Source organism: Chenopodium album, chromosome 17 (assembly GCF_948465745.1).
Source record: "Chenopodium album chromosome 17, dcCheAlbu1.1, whole genome shotgun sequence".
Classification (NCBI taxonomy): Eukaryota; Viridiplantae; Streptophyta; class Magnoliopsida; order Caryophyllales; family Amaranthaceae; genus Chenopodium; species Chenopodium album.
In genome coordinates this window covers 42,370,049-42,388,324 of record NC_137850.1, presented here as the reverse complement: position 1 = coordinate 42,388,324, position 18,276 = coordinate 42,370,049, and the positions used below count along the sequence as shown (strand labels likewise).

General features: G+C 33.7%; 2 protein-coding genes across 2 annotated transcripts; both read left to right on the top strand.

The window, feature by feature from the left end:
• The first annotated feature begins 589 nt into the window (after window positions 1-589).
• LOC145588048 (ATP-dependent DNA helicase Q-like 4A) lies at window positions 590-10,729 on the top strand. Its single transcript, XM_081644686.1, has 25 exons — window positions 590-659; window positions 751-912; window positions 1,558-1,606; window positions 2,086-2,511; window positions 2,929-3,102; window positions 3,273-3,400; window positions 3,558-4,008; window positions 4,089-4,220; window positions 4,433-4,519; window positions 5,462-5,589; window positions 5,820-5,940; window positions 6,033-6,184; window positions 6,305-6,440; window positions 6,715-6,838; window positions 6,924-6,994; window positions 7,512-7,580; window positions 7,757-7,885; window positions 7,989-8,147; window positions 8,227-8,307; window positions 8,394-8,555; window positions 8,696-8,751; window positions 9,082-9,217; window positions 9,322-9,416; window positions 9,686-9,763; window positions 10,131-10,729. The coding sequence occupies exons 1-25, from the start codon at window positions 655-657 to the stop codon at window positions 10,513-10,515; spliced, it is 3,696 nt and encodes a 1,231-aa protein (XP_081500812.1). The 5' UTR covers window positions 590-654; the 3' UTR covers window positions 10,516-10,729.
• A 1,341-nt stretch (window positions 10,730-12,070) lies between these two features.
• Window positions 12,071-14,564, top strand: LOC145588047 (SNF1-related protein kinase regulatory subunit gamma-like PV42a). The gene is made up of 3 exons (XM_081644684.1): window positions 12,071-12,533; window positions 13,580-13,934; window positions 14,226-14,564. Exons 1-3 carry the CDS (start codon window positions 12,079-12,081, stop codon window positions 14,562-14,564), a joined length of 1,149 nt encoding a protein of 382 aa, XP_081500810.1. The 5' UTR covers window positions 12,071-12,078.
• The last annotated feature ends 3,712 nt before the right edge of the window (window positions 14,565-18,276 follow it).

Genomic DNA, 18,276 nt, shown 5'->3' with positions numbered 1-18,276 from the left:
TTCAACCTTAACCTAACCCATTTAATTTCGGGTTCGGGTTCGTGTCAACCCATTTAAGTTTTCGGGTCGAAAATTCCAACCCTAACCCGCTTTTGTCGGGTCGGGTTCGGGGTCGGGTCAGTTTTTGCCAGCCCTACACAGCCCAATTTCCAAATTCTAACGTTCTCAAAATTTTGCTGCTTCCCGCCCATTTCATTACCCCCATTTTTACCTTCTCTCTCCTCCATTTTCTTCCACCCTTTCGCTGCTCTTCTCAAACCTTCACTTTCCACAATTCAATCTCACAAATTTAAACTGTATAATCCCTAATTTCTCCTCAAAATTCATATTTCTTACTTCAATTATACCCCCAAAAATCGACGAACAAACTGATTTCATTCAAAAATCACGAATTATTGCAAACGATTCTGTTTCAACTATACCAGCAGCTGCATCAGATAACTTAATTTTATTATATGAATTCGAGGCACTGCTAACAAGTAAGTATAATCATTTTATGTCCTCGATATTTAATTTATTGATTTTGCAATTAGGGTTTTGAAATTGACGATTTCCCCATTATTTTGAATGTATGTGTTTATTTAATTAGTAGCAGTTTATGGTGGATTTTTGGACGGGTATGCTAATTCATGACGAAATTGAAGCTTATAAATTATGAGGTATTGCTTCATCTTTGTGGCCTTGTGGGTACTGTGGATTTTATGAAAATTGGAGGAAAAATGGTGCTGAATTAGGTTTTCTGTTATGCAGTGGGAAGAATATTTTTGCTGGGAAAGAATGCAATAATAAGCTTCCTAAAGTTAATTGGGCTGAGCATGTGAAGTCACATAATAATTTTGCTACTCAAAATGAGTTCCTAGCCTCGAGTTTTCTTTTTTCGCTATCTTCACAAAAGCCGCCTCCTGAAGGAAGGTAAATTGATGTAAACGTTATTTTGTCGAATTGATTCGGTTTCTGTAGTGTAATGAGGGTTTATTTTGTTGAATGTATTGAGCTTTGGATGTATCGGTGCTTGATAGTTTGAAGAGAAGAACTTAAGAAGTTTATAGTAAATGTTTAGTTCTAACCTTCTAGGGTAAAATGATACTGACATGGGGCAGGTTTTATGAGTGACATGGGCGAGTTTTAAAGTGATATGAGGTGACACTTTATGACCTTTGCCGTCTTATGTATGCATTCATTTAATTCTCAAGTTTGGCTATAAATTTCAGAAAGTATGATGTTCGATTCATTTATAAAATAATCAAATGCCTGCTGCAGCATCAATAGTCTGCTAGATTTTGTTGCTTTGCTTTTATTGTGTGTTTGTGAGCTTGTGACAGTATAGTATGATGGACTTATGATATGATTTATGTTACCTAAGTTTTAGGATCACATGATAATGCCCTTAGATTGACTCGTATCTACTGTTATCTTGACTAGATATAGCTGCTGTTAGTCCAATATGTAATATATTGGGAATTATCCTTGTGTGCTATTACATTATATTGGTATTATACCTGTTAAAAATGATATATGCTCATCATATTCATGAGTTTTTTTTATGTTCCTTCTTAGGATGATGAGCTTCCAAGTTCAGAGTATTGGCAAATCTCAGGTCGAACAGGTAAATTTCTTCCTAACTAGAACTAGTGTCTGTACTAGGTGTCATTTTCCATTGATTATCAAGTCCTTATTATTTTTTTTTTTATCCCTCTTTGATTTGGTTACTATTGAATCATGTACTGGTGTCTGGATTAGATGTCATTTTCCATTGATTATCAAGTCTTTATATTAGAAATTTATCCCTCTTTGATTTGATCACTGATTATTCATGTAATATATAATATACTTGTGTAATTGATTTCCATTCTTTCTCGTTTTTGGGAGCAACTTTTGCTCTGTTCTCTTACTATCTTATAGAAGTTTGGTTGTTCACCTTTACTGATCTTCATGGGAGTCTGATGCTTGATAGGTAAGAGGAGGGAGTGTAGGCTATGTTCTCTGCTCCAGGATTTCAGTTAATATTTACGGATTATAAACTATAAAGGTATATTATTTACAATTTGGTCACCATCCAAACTTCTTGTTTGATTTTTTTGGCAGGCCTGGAAGGCCCTCTCAAGCCTTCAGCTTGGCTGCAGAAACTATGTCAAGCCTGGTAAAACTGTGCAGCCACTCAAAAATGTAAATGCCACTCAGTTTTCTGGAAGACGTGTGGTATCAGAGAAGTCCTATGATAGCAGCACAAAGCTCTCTGAAAATCAGCAATGGAATCACAAAGTTAGTGAAAGCAAAGACAAAGCTGGTAATCCCACAAGGTATTATGCTGCCTCAACTCCAATGCACCATACAGCTGAAGCTGAGAAAGCTATTTATGGCCAAAAACAGAAAGAGGCAACAATAATGTTGCATAGTTCTCATACACCAATTCCTGAAGGTTCACAACATCACAATTTCAATTCAACAAGTGATAGTAAGCAGCTAGATGGGGCAGTTACTGATGGTATAAATGATGATGATATTCTCGGGGTAATCTAACGCATAACTTGATCTTGTTATATGAGAGGTGCTTTTGGAAGACCTTTTGCTTCTGTCTTCTAAATTTTAAATAATGAGGCATATTTTTTATTTTTTTTCGTGGTCTGTAGCTTAATTAATGTTAAAACAACATATAATGGCCATTAACTGCTAGCTGCTACCATCACATTTATTGTTGCATTATAAACCAGTCTGTATTTGTAACACATGGTATTTGGACTACTGGTGAAAACACTGCTAAAGGTAAAAAGAAAATCGTGAATAATCAAGTTTTACGGTGCCTAGTCAAATGGCTAAGCAGAATAATAGCCACCATGCGAAATCATAAGCTTTTGTTCATCGTTTCTCATCTAAGTTTCCGAATGATACTGCCTACTGATTTTCATTACATTGAATATGCCTGGCCAGAACATTGATGTTGATCAAATTGTCATGGAGCACTATCAATCAAATTGCACTCCTCAGCCTACTGGTTCTAAGTGTCTACAGGCAATTCCAATGGTTGCTAAAAAAGATAGCACGAGGCATGACGAAGCCTCCTTGCCTCCAGAATTGTGCTGTAATTGCAGTCATGGATATAAGGTGTTTTCTTCTGTTCTTTTCTTGCTTTAATGATTTTTCAGTTTAGAAAATTAATGGTGAGAAGATAGGCTTTGGTCTGAGCTTCTCCATGTGGATTGAATATAGTGGGGGTTTATATATGAACTGATAACATTTCATCACTGTTAATGCCTAATTTCTGCATTCCGCAGTTAGGACTTTGTCCAGAAGGGATAAATCATCTGCAGGAGATGAAAGATATGTTAATTGTCATATCAAATGAATTGCTTGACAATTTGGATCTAACTCCTGAGAGGATGGAAAAGCTTCGCCAGGAAAGGTTTGCGGAAAACACTTTATTTCCCTCTGTTCCTCTGGCCTTCCTACCTAATGATTATAGTTGTTTTGGTTTATGCTTTTGGATAATTCTTGTCAACAACTTAACTTTAAAGAATTTCAGACAACTTGCTCGTACATTGAAAGATTCTCTTGTCTAGGTTGCAGCTAAATAAACAAATTCAGTTTCTGGAGGCTCATGTCCGCAGCTCAACTACTGATAGAGAGATGCAGAACTCACAGTTATCTGCAACAGCAGCAAATGTAAGGGTCTTTAGTCATGAGACACCTCAGGCAACCTTTAAGTCAAATGGATATGTAACACCTCAGGCAACTTTTAGGTCAAATGCATATGATACACCTCAGGCATCTGGCTTCATGGCAGTTCCAATGAGATTAGATAACCAATTTAATAATTTTGATGAGTCAAGTGGGTATAATCACTGTGACTTATCATCAGTTTCATTCTCTTCTACGGGGAGGTTTGAATTTTCATCAGCTCCTATGGATAGAGAGTCATATAAACCGAGGGTTGTTGATGTGAATTACATTGAAGGTTCCAATGATAGGAAATGGAGTAGCTGGGACTTTCCTTGGACCAAGAATTTGGAGGTGAATACTTGTGTTCATTTGAGAACTTTACTTGCATCATGGTTTATTTTCTTTATTGTTACGTATAAATTCTATTTCAGGCTAACAACAAAAAGGTGTTTGGTAACCATTCTTTTCGACCCAATCAAAGGGAAATTATAAATGCAACCATGAGTGGTCATGATGTTTTTGTTTTAATGCCTACGGGAGGAGGAAAAAGTTTGACATATCAGGTACATAACCTCTATCCAATTTCTTCATGAAAATATCTTTGTTACTAGTTGGTTTTGTAGTTCTTTTTTTTTTTTTAATTTTTTTTTTTTTACTGACATATCATTCACACTCAATGAAGATGTAATGCACTTAAATTTTCCTTTTGCCCCTTTTTGTTTAGGGTTGAGATTGCCGTATGCTTAAGTTTTTGACGTGACCTGTTTTTCTGCAGCTTCCTGCTCTCGTTTGTCCAGGAGTAACTTTAGTTGTCTCACCACTTGTTTCTCTGATCCAAGATCAGATTATGCATCTTGTACAGGTGATTTTCTTACCTTCCTTTGCCTAAAAAATTGGGCACTCAGATTGAGATGGATCACATCACAGAGTTATTGCTACTCTGTGGATGACCTGATAATTGACTAAAAATCACCATTGTCTACCAAGTTAACTATAATATCTGGAATTGATCGCAGTGTGCAAATAGGTGCTTTAATAATTATACCTTTTATCTTCAATTTTGTAACATGGTGGATGCTGTGGGCCTAACAGATGATCAAACTTGTCAGATAGATAAGTTTACTGACATTGTCAGATAGATAAGTTTAGGGTCCCCAAAATAATTGTTGTGTTCTAAAAAATCCTAGATCAGAGAACGCAACGCTAAACTCTTTTTCTTGGTTTGAGGAAGTATTTATGCTGGTTTCTCATGATTTGTTTTGTGCTCATCTTACAAATGTGTTCCAGTGAGCTTGTGTTATGAATTAACATAAGTGGACAGTGGTAGAATCAAAAGAAGAAGATGCTGAACGTGAATGATATTTCTGGAAGTTTTACAATTATAGGATCAGTTATCAAGCTTTTGAGTGGCCTGATTCACTCCCATGAGCTAAACAAAATTAAGTGTTCATAGTCTTCTGGATGCCCTTCTCTCTCCCTTTCTATTTTTTTCTTTTTTTTAATTTTTTTATCATTTCTGGTTCTTTTTTTCTCTCTTTCTCTTCTAACTAACCATCTTCCACAGACCACAGTAGGCCAGCTCTTTACAGCTTGGTATCTCACACATACATTATATTATTTGGAGCACTAATCTTCTAATATATTGAGCTATTAGTCTCCAGCCTCCTCTTTTCAAAGCACTATTGAATGATCTTGGACACCTGAGCCATCTGAAACTCTCTCTCTCTCTCTCTCTCTCTCTCTCTCTGCAGTTTTATTAGTTTAATCTTAGACATCTATTAATCTTGACATGATTTATTATTAGGCAAATATACCAGCTGCTTACTTGAGTGCCAACATGGAATGGAGTGAACAGCAAGAGATACTTAGAGAGCTTTGTACAGATAATTGCAGATATAAGCTCTTATATGTCACGCCAGAAAAAATTGCCAAGTGAGTATCAACAGTGTACAAGTGTGACATGTGTATTCACTGCTGCTGAAAAAAGCTTTCATATGATTTGATTTATCCTGGTTCTTAATTGTCATTGTTCATGATTACAGACTTGATTTTTAAATCATGCTGCAAGCATGAACAAGATTGGTTATGGCATTATGTGTTTTTTTTTTTGAGGTTTAATTATGGACCCTGTTGACATTGTCTACTCTTTCACCTATGTGCAGAAGTGATGTTTTCCTGAGGCATTTAGAGAAGCTATACTCTCTTGATTTACTTGCCAGGATTGTTATTGATGAAGCTCATTGTGTCAGTCAGTGGGGACATGATTTTAGGCCAGACTATCAGGTATGTGCTCTAAATTTGAATGGATGTTTCTGATCGTAGTTTTTCCTTCATTCCAGTGTGAATGTTTACAAATCTTGTTGGATTATGCCCAGAGTCTTGGTATCTTGAAACAGAAGTTCCCGGCCACGCCAGTGCTGGCTTTAACTGCTACTGCAACAGCTGTTGTTAAGGAAGATGTTGTCCAAGCTCTTGGTCTAGCTAATTGCATTGTTTTCCGGCAAAGTTTTAACCGTCCAAATTTGTCGTAAGTCTTGCCAAATGTTTGTCTTTTTTGAAAATATGCCAACATATAAAATTTCTACTTTGTATTTAAATTATTATTCTTTCTATGTTTAATGATGATATATTGTGTAATTGTTTTCAGGTATTCTGTTATCCCTAAGACGAAAAAGTGTGTGGAGGAAATTGACAAGTTCATTAGAGAAAACCACTATGATGAATGTGGTATAATTTATTGCCTTTCAAGAATGGATTGTGAAAGAGTTGCTGAACAGTTACAGGTCTGCCTCTTTGTGGTTTATGGTTGCACGAGGATAGTTGAATTTGTTACAATTTAAGTAAAAAGGTTTTCTACTGCATTCAATTGCTCACTCTGAACATCATTTTTCTAACTTTCTAAGGACCATGGCACATCAAGTAATTGGTGCTGCTTCGTTTTTTCTACAAGTCACTGCAAGAAATTTGCTTTATTGTTAGAAGCAAATAACTTTTGCTATTATAGTTGCTGCTTCAAACTTATTGTACAATTAAGCAGTTCATATCTTTGATTTTCAGGAGTGTGGACATAAAGCAGCTTTTTACCATGGCAGCATGGACGCTGCTCAGCGTGCTTTTGTTCAGAAACAATGGAGCAAAGATGAAATTAATATAATATGTGCAACTGTGGCTTTTGGAATGGGTAACTTGTTATTTTCTGTTGTTTGGTGGCAGTTAGCCTCACTCTTCCTGTCAACTTGTCATCTGACATGGATTTCAATTATTAGGTATCAATAAACCTGATGTTCGATTTGTGATTCATCATTCCATCCCAAAATCTGTTGAAGGCTACCATCAGGTGTCAATGTTCACTCTATTTTTTGCACTTCGTTCTCTTTCTCTCATGCTGTAGGATAATAGTGATTATATTAAAAGTTTAGTTCAGTGAGTTATTAGTTTATTCATCTAAAAGATTAGGACATCTAGTTTTGTTACTTTCAGACCGAAATTGATCATCTTATGTCATCCATAAACTACAGAGTTTGTTGCTATGGAAAGCATTTGTTATCACTTTACCAGTAGCTATGGCAAAGCTGGTTATTTGATTGTTTATAGTCTGTATTGTGGATGCAATTATAGTAGTATTAAAATTAGTGAATTTTGAAGCAATTGAACTCCAGTCAGATATTTATAATGTTTATACATAAGCTGTCCCTGTTTAGCTTCCAAACTAATGCAAAGGTGATAGGGCATTTGGGAAAAGGTGACAAAAAGAAAAGAAAAAAGGTGTCTGAATAGAAGCTTTGCTGTATTTGAGTTCGGCTATGATACAAAATCATTTAAATCGTGACTTATTAAGTTTTTCCATGATGAAGGAATGTGGTCGTGCTGGTAGAGACGGTCTACGCTCATCTTGTGTGTTGTTCTACAGTTACAGCGATTATGTAAGCCATAATTTATGCTATAGTTTTACATGTTTATATGCTCTTGTCACTGACAACTATAAATCCTTTGAATAACCATATTCTTTAATGTTTGTCCTTAATATAATACCAATAGATATATGTGTGTTTTCTCCACTTCCATATCTACCGATATTGGAATGTTTCACTTTTTCCAGATCCGTGTCAAGCACATGCTCAGTCAAGGGGTTATTGAGCAAAGTGCATTCACATCTGCACATAATCGTTTGAATATGCCAAATTCTGGGAGGATAATTGAAACGAACATGGAGAACCTCCAATGCATGGTATATGATTTGCTGATGCAACTTTTGGTTTACAGTTGTTTTGCTCATTTGTTTGTTTCTTTCCTTGTTGCTAAAATTTGATAAATTGATCTGATTTTACCAGGTTAGCTACTGTGAAAATGACGTTGACTGTCGACGACTTCTACAACTTGCTCACTTTGGAGAAAATTTTGATCCTGCACATTGTATAAAAACCTGTGATAATTGTTCCAAAACTAGATGTTCTATTGAGAAGGATATGACACTTGTAGCAACACAATTGGTTAGGGAAGCTAATTGGATTTGTTATATCTATGAATCATCAAGACAAATTTACCGAGTGATGTTGTTGTTCTGTGTAGGTGGAGCTGGTAAAGTCATCAGGGGAGCAACATTCATCAGCTCACATATTGGAAGTCTTCCGGGGTTCTTTAAGCCAATATGTAACAATTTTATACATCTAAACTACTTCCCCCCCCCCCCCCCCCCATGTGATGTCAGTCACATTTATTTTTTGTGGAAATTCCAGGTCAAGAAATACAAGCATAATACTCTGAAACTTCATGGAGCTGGGAAAGGTTTGGCGAAGGGTGAAGCATCTCGAGTGCTTCGTCACCTTGTTGTTGAGAACATTCTTGTTGAGGAGGTCAAAAAAAGTGATATCTACGGATCTGTCTCATCAGTTCTGAAGGCATGGCCAATCAATTAAGATATCTAATTACTTGCTTTACTGTTGGAGTGTTGGGTACCTGGGTAAAAAAAATTCCTCTGTTTAAAGCTGTGATTATTCTTGCCTAACTTGTTGTAGATGCATCCTTCACTTGTTTTCAGGTCAATGAAGGGAAATGTAGAAATCTTTTCTTTGGTGGTCAAAAGATAATTTTAAGGTCTGGCATCTAAATTCGTCTTTTAACTTCTTGATAACCACTGAAACACTATCAACTTAACCTTCAAGCATTTTTATGTTCACTTTTGTGGTGTGCTCTGAATTGTGAATTAATCCTGTGAATTACGCAATATTTAGTATTGTTTAAGACTAAGTTACGTGGCTTTTTAAAAACCTGTTTCTAGCCAAGGCAGTCAAATTCAGTTTGTTTAACAACTGAAATCAGAAAAATGCAACAAGTGTTCTGAAAGTCTGTAGCTTGTATATTTAGCTGGTTAATACCTGTTTATTGGATAGTAGGTAACATCTGACATGTATGTATACTTTGCAGATTTCCTTCAACCACCAAATCAGCATTGAAAGTAACCAAAGCTGAGGCAACACCAGGGAAGTCATCCTTGCTCTCCTTAGAGAAAACAAGTGCTCCTCAAAGCCGCACTTCTATGCCTGAATCAGAAGCTGACCAAGTATGGCTCAAATTCTCCCACTTTATTGTGAATATTTTGGCTCCATATTCTCAGCTTTAAATATGAGTTTCTTCTGGTGATTGATTCCTTTTATTCTCAACCAGGCTGTCGCTGCCAAATTGTATCCTGCTCTTAGGTTGCTAAGAACCGCCCTCATGAAAGAAGGTGGGGAAAGGCTCATGGCATATCACATATTCACGTAAGCATATCCATTTTAATATGCTCGTACTTTATTTTAACTTTTAATTTATGGTTCTTCATGTTCTATCAACTGCTAAATTTCATGATGCTTATATTCCTACTCAGAAACAAAGAATATTTTTACAGCATTAATTTCTTTAAAAAATAGAAGTGGATGTGTAAACACAGTTAATTTAATTGCTATTAATATAATGCAAGCCCCTCATCCCTAGGTACTGTAAATCCTGGGCAAAATCATCATTTTGAATTTATCTGTGGTTGAATCAGGAATGCGACATTGCATGCGATCAGCAAGAGGATACCTCGAACCAAAGATGAACTGCTAGAGATAAGTGGCATTGGCAAGTAAGGGTTTTAAGTTATGTTTTAAATATCCTATTTCTTTGGGAATATGTTGTGGTCCTTTAATTTGACACCTTAGCACCATAATTATATACTTATATAAGCCAGAAATGACCATCTTGACCACTTGCTACATTTTAATATAGTGGATGTCAACTAGCTTAGTCGGTCAAGTCTTAGGCGGTAGCCAAGATTTGTTATTAAATTTCATCCACAACAGTTTGTGGCTCTCTATGCACTATACTAAGAATTTTAACAAAACCTTGCACAGGCCTTACTAATTTCTCGGTTATAGTATGAATTTTTTAGTTCCTCTGAGTGCCAAAATGGTGTCACACTTGCACAGGCTTTATTAATTTCTCAATTATAGTGTGAAGGTAAAAAAGTATGGTGATTGTATCCTGGAAACCATTGAAGCAACCATCAAGCAGCACTATAAGAGTAGCAGCAGCAGTAATGACAGTGCAGATTCAATAAAAAGGAGAAGAGAGGCTGCCAAAGCTGCTAATGGAATCTCTAATGAAGACGAGGACATGATGGGAAGCACCGGGAGGTCAAAGAAAAGAGCTGTGAAAACAGGAAAGGCTTCTGAAGTTAAACCGATAGAAGCTGATGTGTTCAGTGACTGCCTAGATGTTGATCTTGATTTTGATGACAAAGTTTATGAGATGCAGGCTAATGGGTTGAATCCAAAGAGTGAAACAAATGTTAATGGAAGAAAGCTGCCTATGTGGTCTGGAAAAGAGAACATGTAAATCAGCTAGAAGTATAAATTTTCCTTTAAATCGCGCTCCTGAATGTGTCATGTAAATAGATTTTGATTTAGCTTAGGCAATGCCATTATAGGCAGAATGTGCAGTGGAAATGATGTTCTGCTCTTGTATTTAGCCAAAGTAGACAAAATTCATGTAATTTGATCCTGCATTTAGTTGAATTTTTGGTAAAGTGGACAATACATTTTATACAATACTACCCTACTACAAGGCATCTAAGAAATATGCTGATGATTTTTTTAAATGCAATTGGTCTCCACACACCAGTTAGGTGCATCACTCAACAATATTTTATTTGTTTATTTTTTTCGTTGCAGCACTTTAAATATATACAGATTTGTTTATTACTCCATGATACATAAGGTCATAAAAAGATTAATAAGTTTAGATAAATAAATTCTAAAAGTTAACATATACTTCGTATAAAGTTAGAGAAGGAAATCGAGCGATTTCCGTAGATAATGGTAAAATAAAAAATAATTCCGTGTATACGTTGCTGTAAAAAATATTTCCCACCATACCTACCGTCCACGTAGGCTTGGGTTTTTGGTTCGTTTTTTGCTAGTAATAAACCGCTAATAAAGATTGCGGTTGTACACAAATTAAAGAACCTCTAATACCATTAGTAATGGTTATTGGTTCTTTAAATAGAACCTCTAATGGTATTAGCGGTTCTTTATAGCCTCGGATATTACAAACCTTCACTAAGCTTATGTGTACAGTATCACGGGAAATAGTTTAAAACTGACATATATGCGGAATTATTTTTTATTTTAGCAATATATATGGAAATCGCTCGAAGGAAATCCATGTAAATCAAATGTTCCTTTAATATAAACCCATGTTACAAAAAAATGTGTAGACTGGTGTAAGAAAAAATTGGATAAATTATGATATTTATTACTCTCTCCTACTCTCTTTATTTTTTATTTATTTATTTATTTTTATATTTCATTTGGAATTGTTTTTTATGAGGCAAAAAATAGTCAAAGTAAAAAATAATACAGACTGAGAGTGAGAATTAGCTCAAGTGGTTAGAGCTTCCTTTCCGATTCCAGATATTTTGAAATCAATTCTCACCCTCCGCCTTTTTTGGTTTTGTAAACAAAAAAAAAAACAATATATATAAAAAAAAGACAAACAATACAGAGTATAAAGTATCAAAAGTGTTTTTTTTTTTTTAAAAAAATTTATTTATTTATTTTAATTATACAGAAATTACTCCGTAGAAGATTGGGATTGGCATTGGTATGTCACCAGTCACCATAATATTGCACATAAACCATCCACGTGCTAGATGATACATGCATTCACCCATGCACAGTATACTAAGGACACGTCTTTGATCTCACCACAAACTTTTATTATTTATCTTTCATATATTTTGTTTTGGTTGAATAAATAACCAATATAACAATTCTATTTATAAATTAGTAAGTGTACCCCTTATGTTAAATTTAGTGCCAAAAAAATCACAAATTAAAGAGATAGTGTAACAAACTTATTTTGAAAAAAAAAAAAAAAAAACCTAAGGAATAAGAAAAAATGCAAATAATTACACCACCACAACATGGGGAAAATATGAGAGAATCAAAAGCACAAATGATGAGAAGTATATGTGAAAAAAAAGTGAGTGATTTAGTGTTAGAAAAGAGGAGACTAGTGGAGGTGCCATACACAGCCACCCTAGCAGACACCATGAACACCCTAGTGGCCAACCGTGTGATGGCGGTGCCGGTAGCGGCACCGCCAGGACACTGGATAGGGGCAGGAGGATCAATGATTATGGAGACTGATAAACATACCGGGGCGGTAAGAAAACATTACATAGGTATGGTAACTATGTTGGATATATTGGCTCATCTTGCTGGTGATGATGCTGTTAATGGTGGAGATTCTAGTTCTAATGATGTTAATAACAAGTTAAATGTTACTGTTTCTACTATTATTGGTCATTGTCTTGAGGGTTTGAGCTTGTGGACTCTCAATCCTAATACTAGGTAAAAAAAATTACTTGTATATATATATTCATTTAATTTTGTGTTATTTATGCTTTCTCTGTATATTTTTACTTGTAACGTTTTGATCTGATATGACTTTCATGCTTGACAATACATAATGTTTAAATTAATTAGTCATAAAATTGTATATAGTGACGAATATGATAGGAGCTCAAATTAATTTAATGTTCTTTACTATTTGTATAAACCATCAAAGATAAAGTCCAGGTAGACTATGTAAATTGTACAAAAGTTATGTCACAGAAAAAAGAGAGCAGTATTAAAAAATACCCCGTAGGATATTTCTCCTCTAATACAAGAGCTAAGCTAGTTTTATTATGTGCACGTTTTTCGGCGAAAATTAATTGTCATGTTGATGATGTATTCCGTAGAATAAACAACATTGTTCCAAACCATATTTTCCCACAATAAAATTATACAATTATTATTGAAATCTAGCATCTTATTGTGAAATTTATTATTAAGTCTTCTTTAATAGTGCAATGATAATTAATGTGACACATTAAAGTGGGATGGATGATGTTGTAAACAAAAAAATTTGGACGGACACTTAATTTGTGTAATATTTATTCATGATAATACTTAGAGTCTACATGATAATGCTTGTGACTCTATGTTGGTTTGGTAAGGCCAATAGATAATAAGTTTTAATTAAGTAATTGGTTCTGAGAGGTCTAGAAAAATAGATAGTTAACTTATTATTAGCAAAAATAATCAGCTTAAGTGTGAGAGGTGCTGGTTTAATAGGGTCCTTCATCTTACCACAAAAAATAAAAGTAAAAAAACCAATAAGGCGAAGGGTAAGGATGTAAGCCTTCATATTCTAGAGCGCGAGTTGAGTCAAGAGAGGTGTCACAGTCATATGTTAAGTGCTACTTGTTGCTAACCCAAAATGATGGTGAATAAATAATCTTCAAAACTTATTTCGTGTTTCTTTTTAGAAGGAAGCACAAATGATGGATGAGATTTGGTCTTTTCTAGCTCTTAAGTAGTCATAATTATATTGTTCACGACAATGAATGCAGTCTCCTAGATTGCATGGAAGTCTTCAGCAAGGGAATCCACCGAGCAATGGTACCACTAGACAGCCATATGGACAACATCTCAGGTGTAGAGCTCGTAGAGTCGTCATCATCTTACCGGATGTTAACCCAAATGGATGTCATTAAATTCCTGAAAGCACACGCCCAACCAGAGTTGCGCGATGCATTGGCACGCACCGTGAGTAGCACGGGTGCCATCACTGATACTATACTTGCTGTGACTCGTCGAACAAGAGCTATGGATGCCATCAAGTGTTTGAGAAGTGCTGGTCTTCAAGCTGTGCCCATAGTTGAGGCCCCTGATATTCCATCAGAAGGTCACAAACAGCTGATTAATGTAAGTGAAGTCACAAAATTAAATTCTATGTTCTGTTCAATGATCTAATGCCTAATATATATATATATATATATATATATATATATATATATATATATATATATATATGCTAGTGATTCAGGTTCATCGTGTAAATATTTGTTAATCACGATATATCTTTGCACGTTGATTAGCTTCCGAAGAATTGACTATTTAATTGTGTGCTGCTCTTAGCTTGGACACTCAACATTATTAATGATTAGTAAGACAAGTACTTAATTTGAGATCGAACTTGTGCTTTGCAATTTGTAGGGATATGGCAGGAAACTCGTGGGGACTTTTTCAGCTACCGATATAAGAGGATGCCCGGTTGATTTGATGCAGTCTTGGCTACCATTGCACGTAAGGGAATTCATGTCGAGAGTGTATCAAAACCCGTCCCATGGGGTACCAGACTTGGTGAACTCTCCCAAGTTGCTTGTGAGTTGTTATGCTGATTCCTCTTTATTGGAAGTGATCGACTTAGTCACGAGTAGACATGTGCACAGGGTTTGGGTTGTCGATGAATTTGAGTATGGTACGATCCTTGGGGTCATCTCGCTTACAGACATAATCCGAGCTGTTAGAGCTGCCCTTATTTCGGTAACCTAGCTAGCATAATGGTTCTGAAGAGTTTCTAACCGTGTATCAAGTTTTTCAGACTTTGACAGGGTTTTTTTTGTCATTTGTATTCCAATGTAACGTCTAATGGTTAGTTTGTTGCTGAGAGTGTGCTTCTGTAATGGTTAGTTTGTTGCTGAGAGTGTGCTTCTGTAAGGTCTTCAGTCAGGCTTGCAACATTTTTCTTTATTATCGTGTTTGATGTAACGTTAAATGGGAGCTTGTTTTAAGGATACTAAGTTATCATAGTAGTATGTTCGTTTTTGCAAGAATATATTTAACAACGCTAATCAGGAAGAATATATATCTAAGTGAAATGTGATTTGGAATAACAAGATATTCTAAAACGACACAATTCATGAGTCAGAAACGTGAACCACTCAACATCTACACATATATGATATGATAACATCATTTTTTATGAGTGTCTCCAAGATCAAAACTTTGTATTGTTATTGATTTTTTCATATGTTTGGTTCACCTTCAGTGGCGGATTTAGGAAAAATATTTAACGGGATTAAAATACATCTAATAAATTTTAATGGGGTCAACAGGGTCAAAATACACCTAATAAATTTTAATGGGGTCAAGAAGGTAATTTTATGAGAAAAAAACTCAATTTTATAAGAAAAATACTTTATTTTATAAGAAAAAAAAATTACCAACAAGAGTTGGCTCAAGTGGTAAGCAACTTGATGTCGCTTAAGGGAGATCTCGGGTATTTTTTTATAATCAAGTGAGGTCACTTGACCCTACTTGCTTGTACATCAATCCACCACACACTGTTCACCTTATTTTAGCTTATCTAAACTAATCTGATTTGGTCTGATCTGAATGTCAAATTTGACTAAACTTTGACCTTAAATATATGACAATCTATATGGAAAAAATGTATCAAGTGGGGTCTTGTTAGATTCGTAATAATGTGTATTTTATTAATATAGGATTTTCATAATTTTTTTCATTACGAAATTAAAGATATTTAGTGATATGATAAAAAACTGCACATAAAACGATGATCTAATCTGAACTTATTTTTTCTGAAATAAGTAAAAATAAGGTGAACTAAACAAGACCTTATTAACACAAGAATCTATATCTAAATTCTAAATGTAAGGGCTTTGTAGACGCGTAATAAGTATAAGACTACAAGACCTTGCCAATGCTAAGGTGTCCGCCAAATGAAGTAGTGGCTCAGTGTCTCTTGAATTTCAGTTCGCTTATAGATTGCATCATAGCTGAAAGCTTATTACTCCATCTGTGTCTTAATAAGTGTTACAGTTTAAGCGTAAAAATAAACATTTTAACTTTTCAAATGTATATATACTTAATTTAAAATAATATGATTATACATCTAATAATATAGAATTATCTTACGTGTAACACCATAATTCAATGCTCCTTGTAAAGTATAATTTTGACACCATTATACATATTACCTTTTACTTCCTTATTTGATGATTTTGTAAAATAAGATATCAAAATGATGAAAAGATAGTGATAATCGCCATAATCATGCATGAACACACTATAAAATGAAAATAAACATTTAAGGATGTAGTAATAAACATTTATGCAAATAAAAATAAACATACTCATACAATAAAAAAAAATGAATATTTTATGCAAATTTAAATGTTTATATAAACATATGTAAGTTAAATGTATAACATGAATCAAATTCTAAGTGAATATCTAATAATATGTAAATGATCATAAATTAATAGTTTAATCAAAATTCATTAAAATGATGTTCAATGTAAATGATTATTAACAAAAAATGAAAGTAAAATAGATCATTTGACATAAATGTTGTTCATTTTAATACATCAAATGTTTATGTAATACCCCATATTTTTGAAACGTATTTTCTAATTAGTATTCTCTTAAAAAGGGTGTTTTAGTAATTTATTTTACTATTTGAATATTGGAGCCAAAATGATATTTGAATTTTGGCGCCAAAAGTATTTTAAAAACTCAATTATTATTTTTGGATTTTGGATAAGATTATCATCCATTTATTTTATTTTTAAAATCGGATTATTTATATATATTTCGGATATTTTAACTAATCAAAATTATATTTTAATTATTTAATTAGGAGGTCTGAATTTCCTAAATAATAAGCTATATTTTTGGATTTTCTAAGTGTAGAAAATCTGATTTTCTTAGTGAATTTATTTAGTGAATAATTGGTATTTTCTTAATTAATTATTTTATACAATATATTTTATTTACACAATTATTTTTAATTCCTTAAATCTAGCAAAATAATTTCCTAAATTCTACATAAGGGGTCCGAAATTTTGAGCTATGGAAGCTCAAAATATTCGGCCACCTTGGTTGATTTATGGGTGATTTATTTTGGTAATTTGTATTTTTAATTATTTCCCTTAAATCTATAAATTTCCTTAATTTTATTTCTCCATCTCCTAAATATTTTATCATCTTATTTTCCTACCTTATTTAATCTTTGATTATTCCCCAAGTAATCTCTTTTGCCATTTTATTTTCATGACAAACACAATTTCCTAAATTCTATTATTCTTAATCACCTTAATATCAAAAGTTTCCATATTTCTTCATTCACTTCTCCAAATAATTTCCTTAATTCTTTTTACCATAATTCTTCCCACATTCTCTTGTCATAATTCTTGTATGAGCTAGCCTATAAATACCCCTTCATACCTCTCATATTCTTCACACCAAAAACCCAATTCTCTTCTTCTCTCTTATTCTTCTTTTCCCTAAACCTTTTCATACTTTTCTTCTCCTCTTTTCATACAAATATCACCCTGTTTATTTTTGAAGCCAGTTTTCGGGCACTTCTGGTCAGTTTTTGGTCTATTGACGTTCATAGAAGATTGTTCCTCTCGAAAAATCCTTAATGTTAGGCTCAAGAATCACCCAATTCGGAGTTATATTGAAGGAGTTATGACCTCTGCAAGTTCTGCCTATTCTTTCCTACGAAAATTCAATTCTCTTTAATCCTATTCCTTTATCTTCTTCATGGTTAGTTTTCTAAAATACAAATACCTATTTCAAAGCTATAATTTTATATTAAAGTATTATTTTATAAGAGTTTTATAGTCCATGCACATTAGATTTGAGTTTATGTTGTGATAACCTTATAGTTATGTTATTTGCAAGGTGTATTCGTGATTGAACTTTGAAAGTGCGAAGTGTTGATTGATATTCGGAATCAAGGTTCTTGAGGTTCTTCTTGTGTGATTTTTCTAGCAAAGATCAAGGTACGTTTAGGTGGCTAGATACCTTTGAAAGTGATTGGTTTGAATAACATGTTTTACATGATTTGATTGGTGATTGAATTAAATTGATTTGAATTATGATTTTGAAATAAATTATGTTTGAAGGTATTGATTTTAATAAAAGTATTTTGAATGATTGATTTTTAAATCATGTTTTGAATGGTTTGAATTACTTATCGTGTTTAAATAAAGGAATTGATTTTAAAAGGTTTGTTGAATTAAATAAAAGGTTTTTCAAGGAAGAGTTATTGATTTTGAAAAGTTATTAATATGAGATTTTATTCTCAAGTATCTATTTAAAAGGTTTTGATTTTAAAAGTACGTGAAATTATTAAAAAGGAGTTTGAATTATATTGGAATTTATTGGATATTAAAAGGATTTATTGAACCATTGAATTATTATTATTATTAATGCTTTATAAGCATGTTGGTAA

Excerpts from the sequence above, each read along its gene's own strand:
- LOC145588048 (XM_081644686.1), top strand. Across the intron at positions 6,839-6,923 it reads AACTGTGGCTTTTGGAATGG|GTATCAATAAACCTGATGTT; the intron begins GTAACTTGTTAT and ends TTCAATTATTAG. Across the intron at positions 9,417-9,685 it reads ATGGCATATCACATATTCAC|GAATGCGACATTGCATGCGA; the intron begins GTAAGCATATCC and ends TGGTTGAATCAG.
- LOC145588047 (XM_081644684.1), top strand. The coding sequence starts at position 12,079 with ATGCAAATAATTACACCACCACAACATGGGGAAAATATGAGAGAATCA. Across the intron at positions 12,534-13,579 it reads ACTCTCAATCCTAATACTAG|TCTCCTAGATTGCATGGAAG; the intron begins GTAAAAAAAATT and ends CAATGAATGCAG. Across the intron at positions 13,935-14,225 it reads GTCACAAACAGCTGATTAAT|GGATATGGCAGGAAACTCGT; the intron begins GTAAGTGAAGTC and ends TGCAATTTGTAG.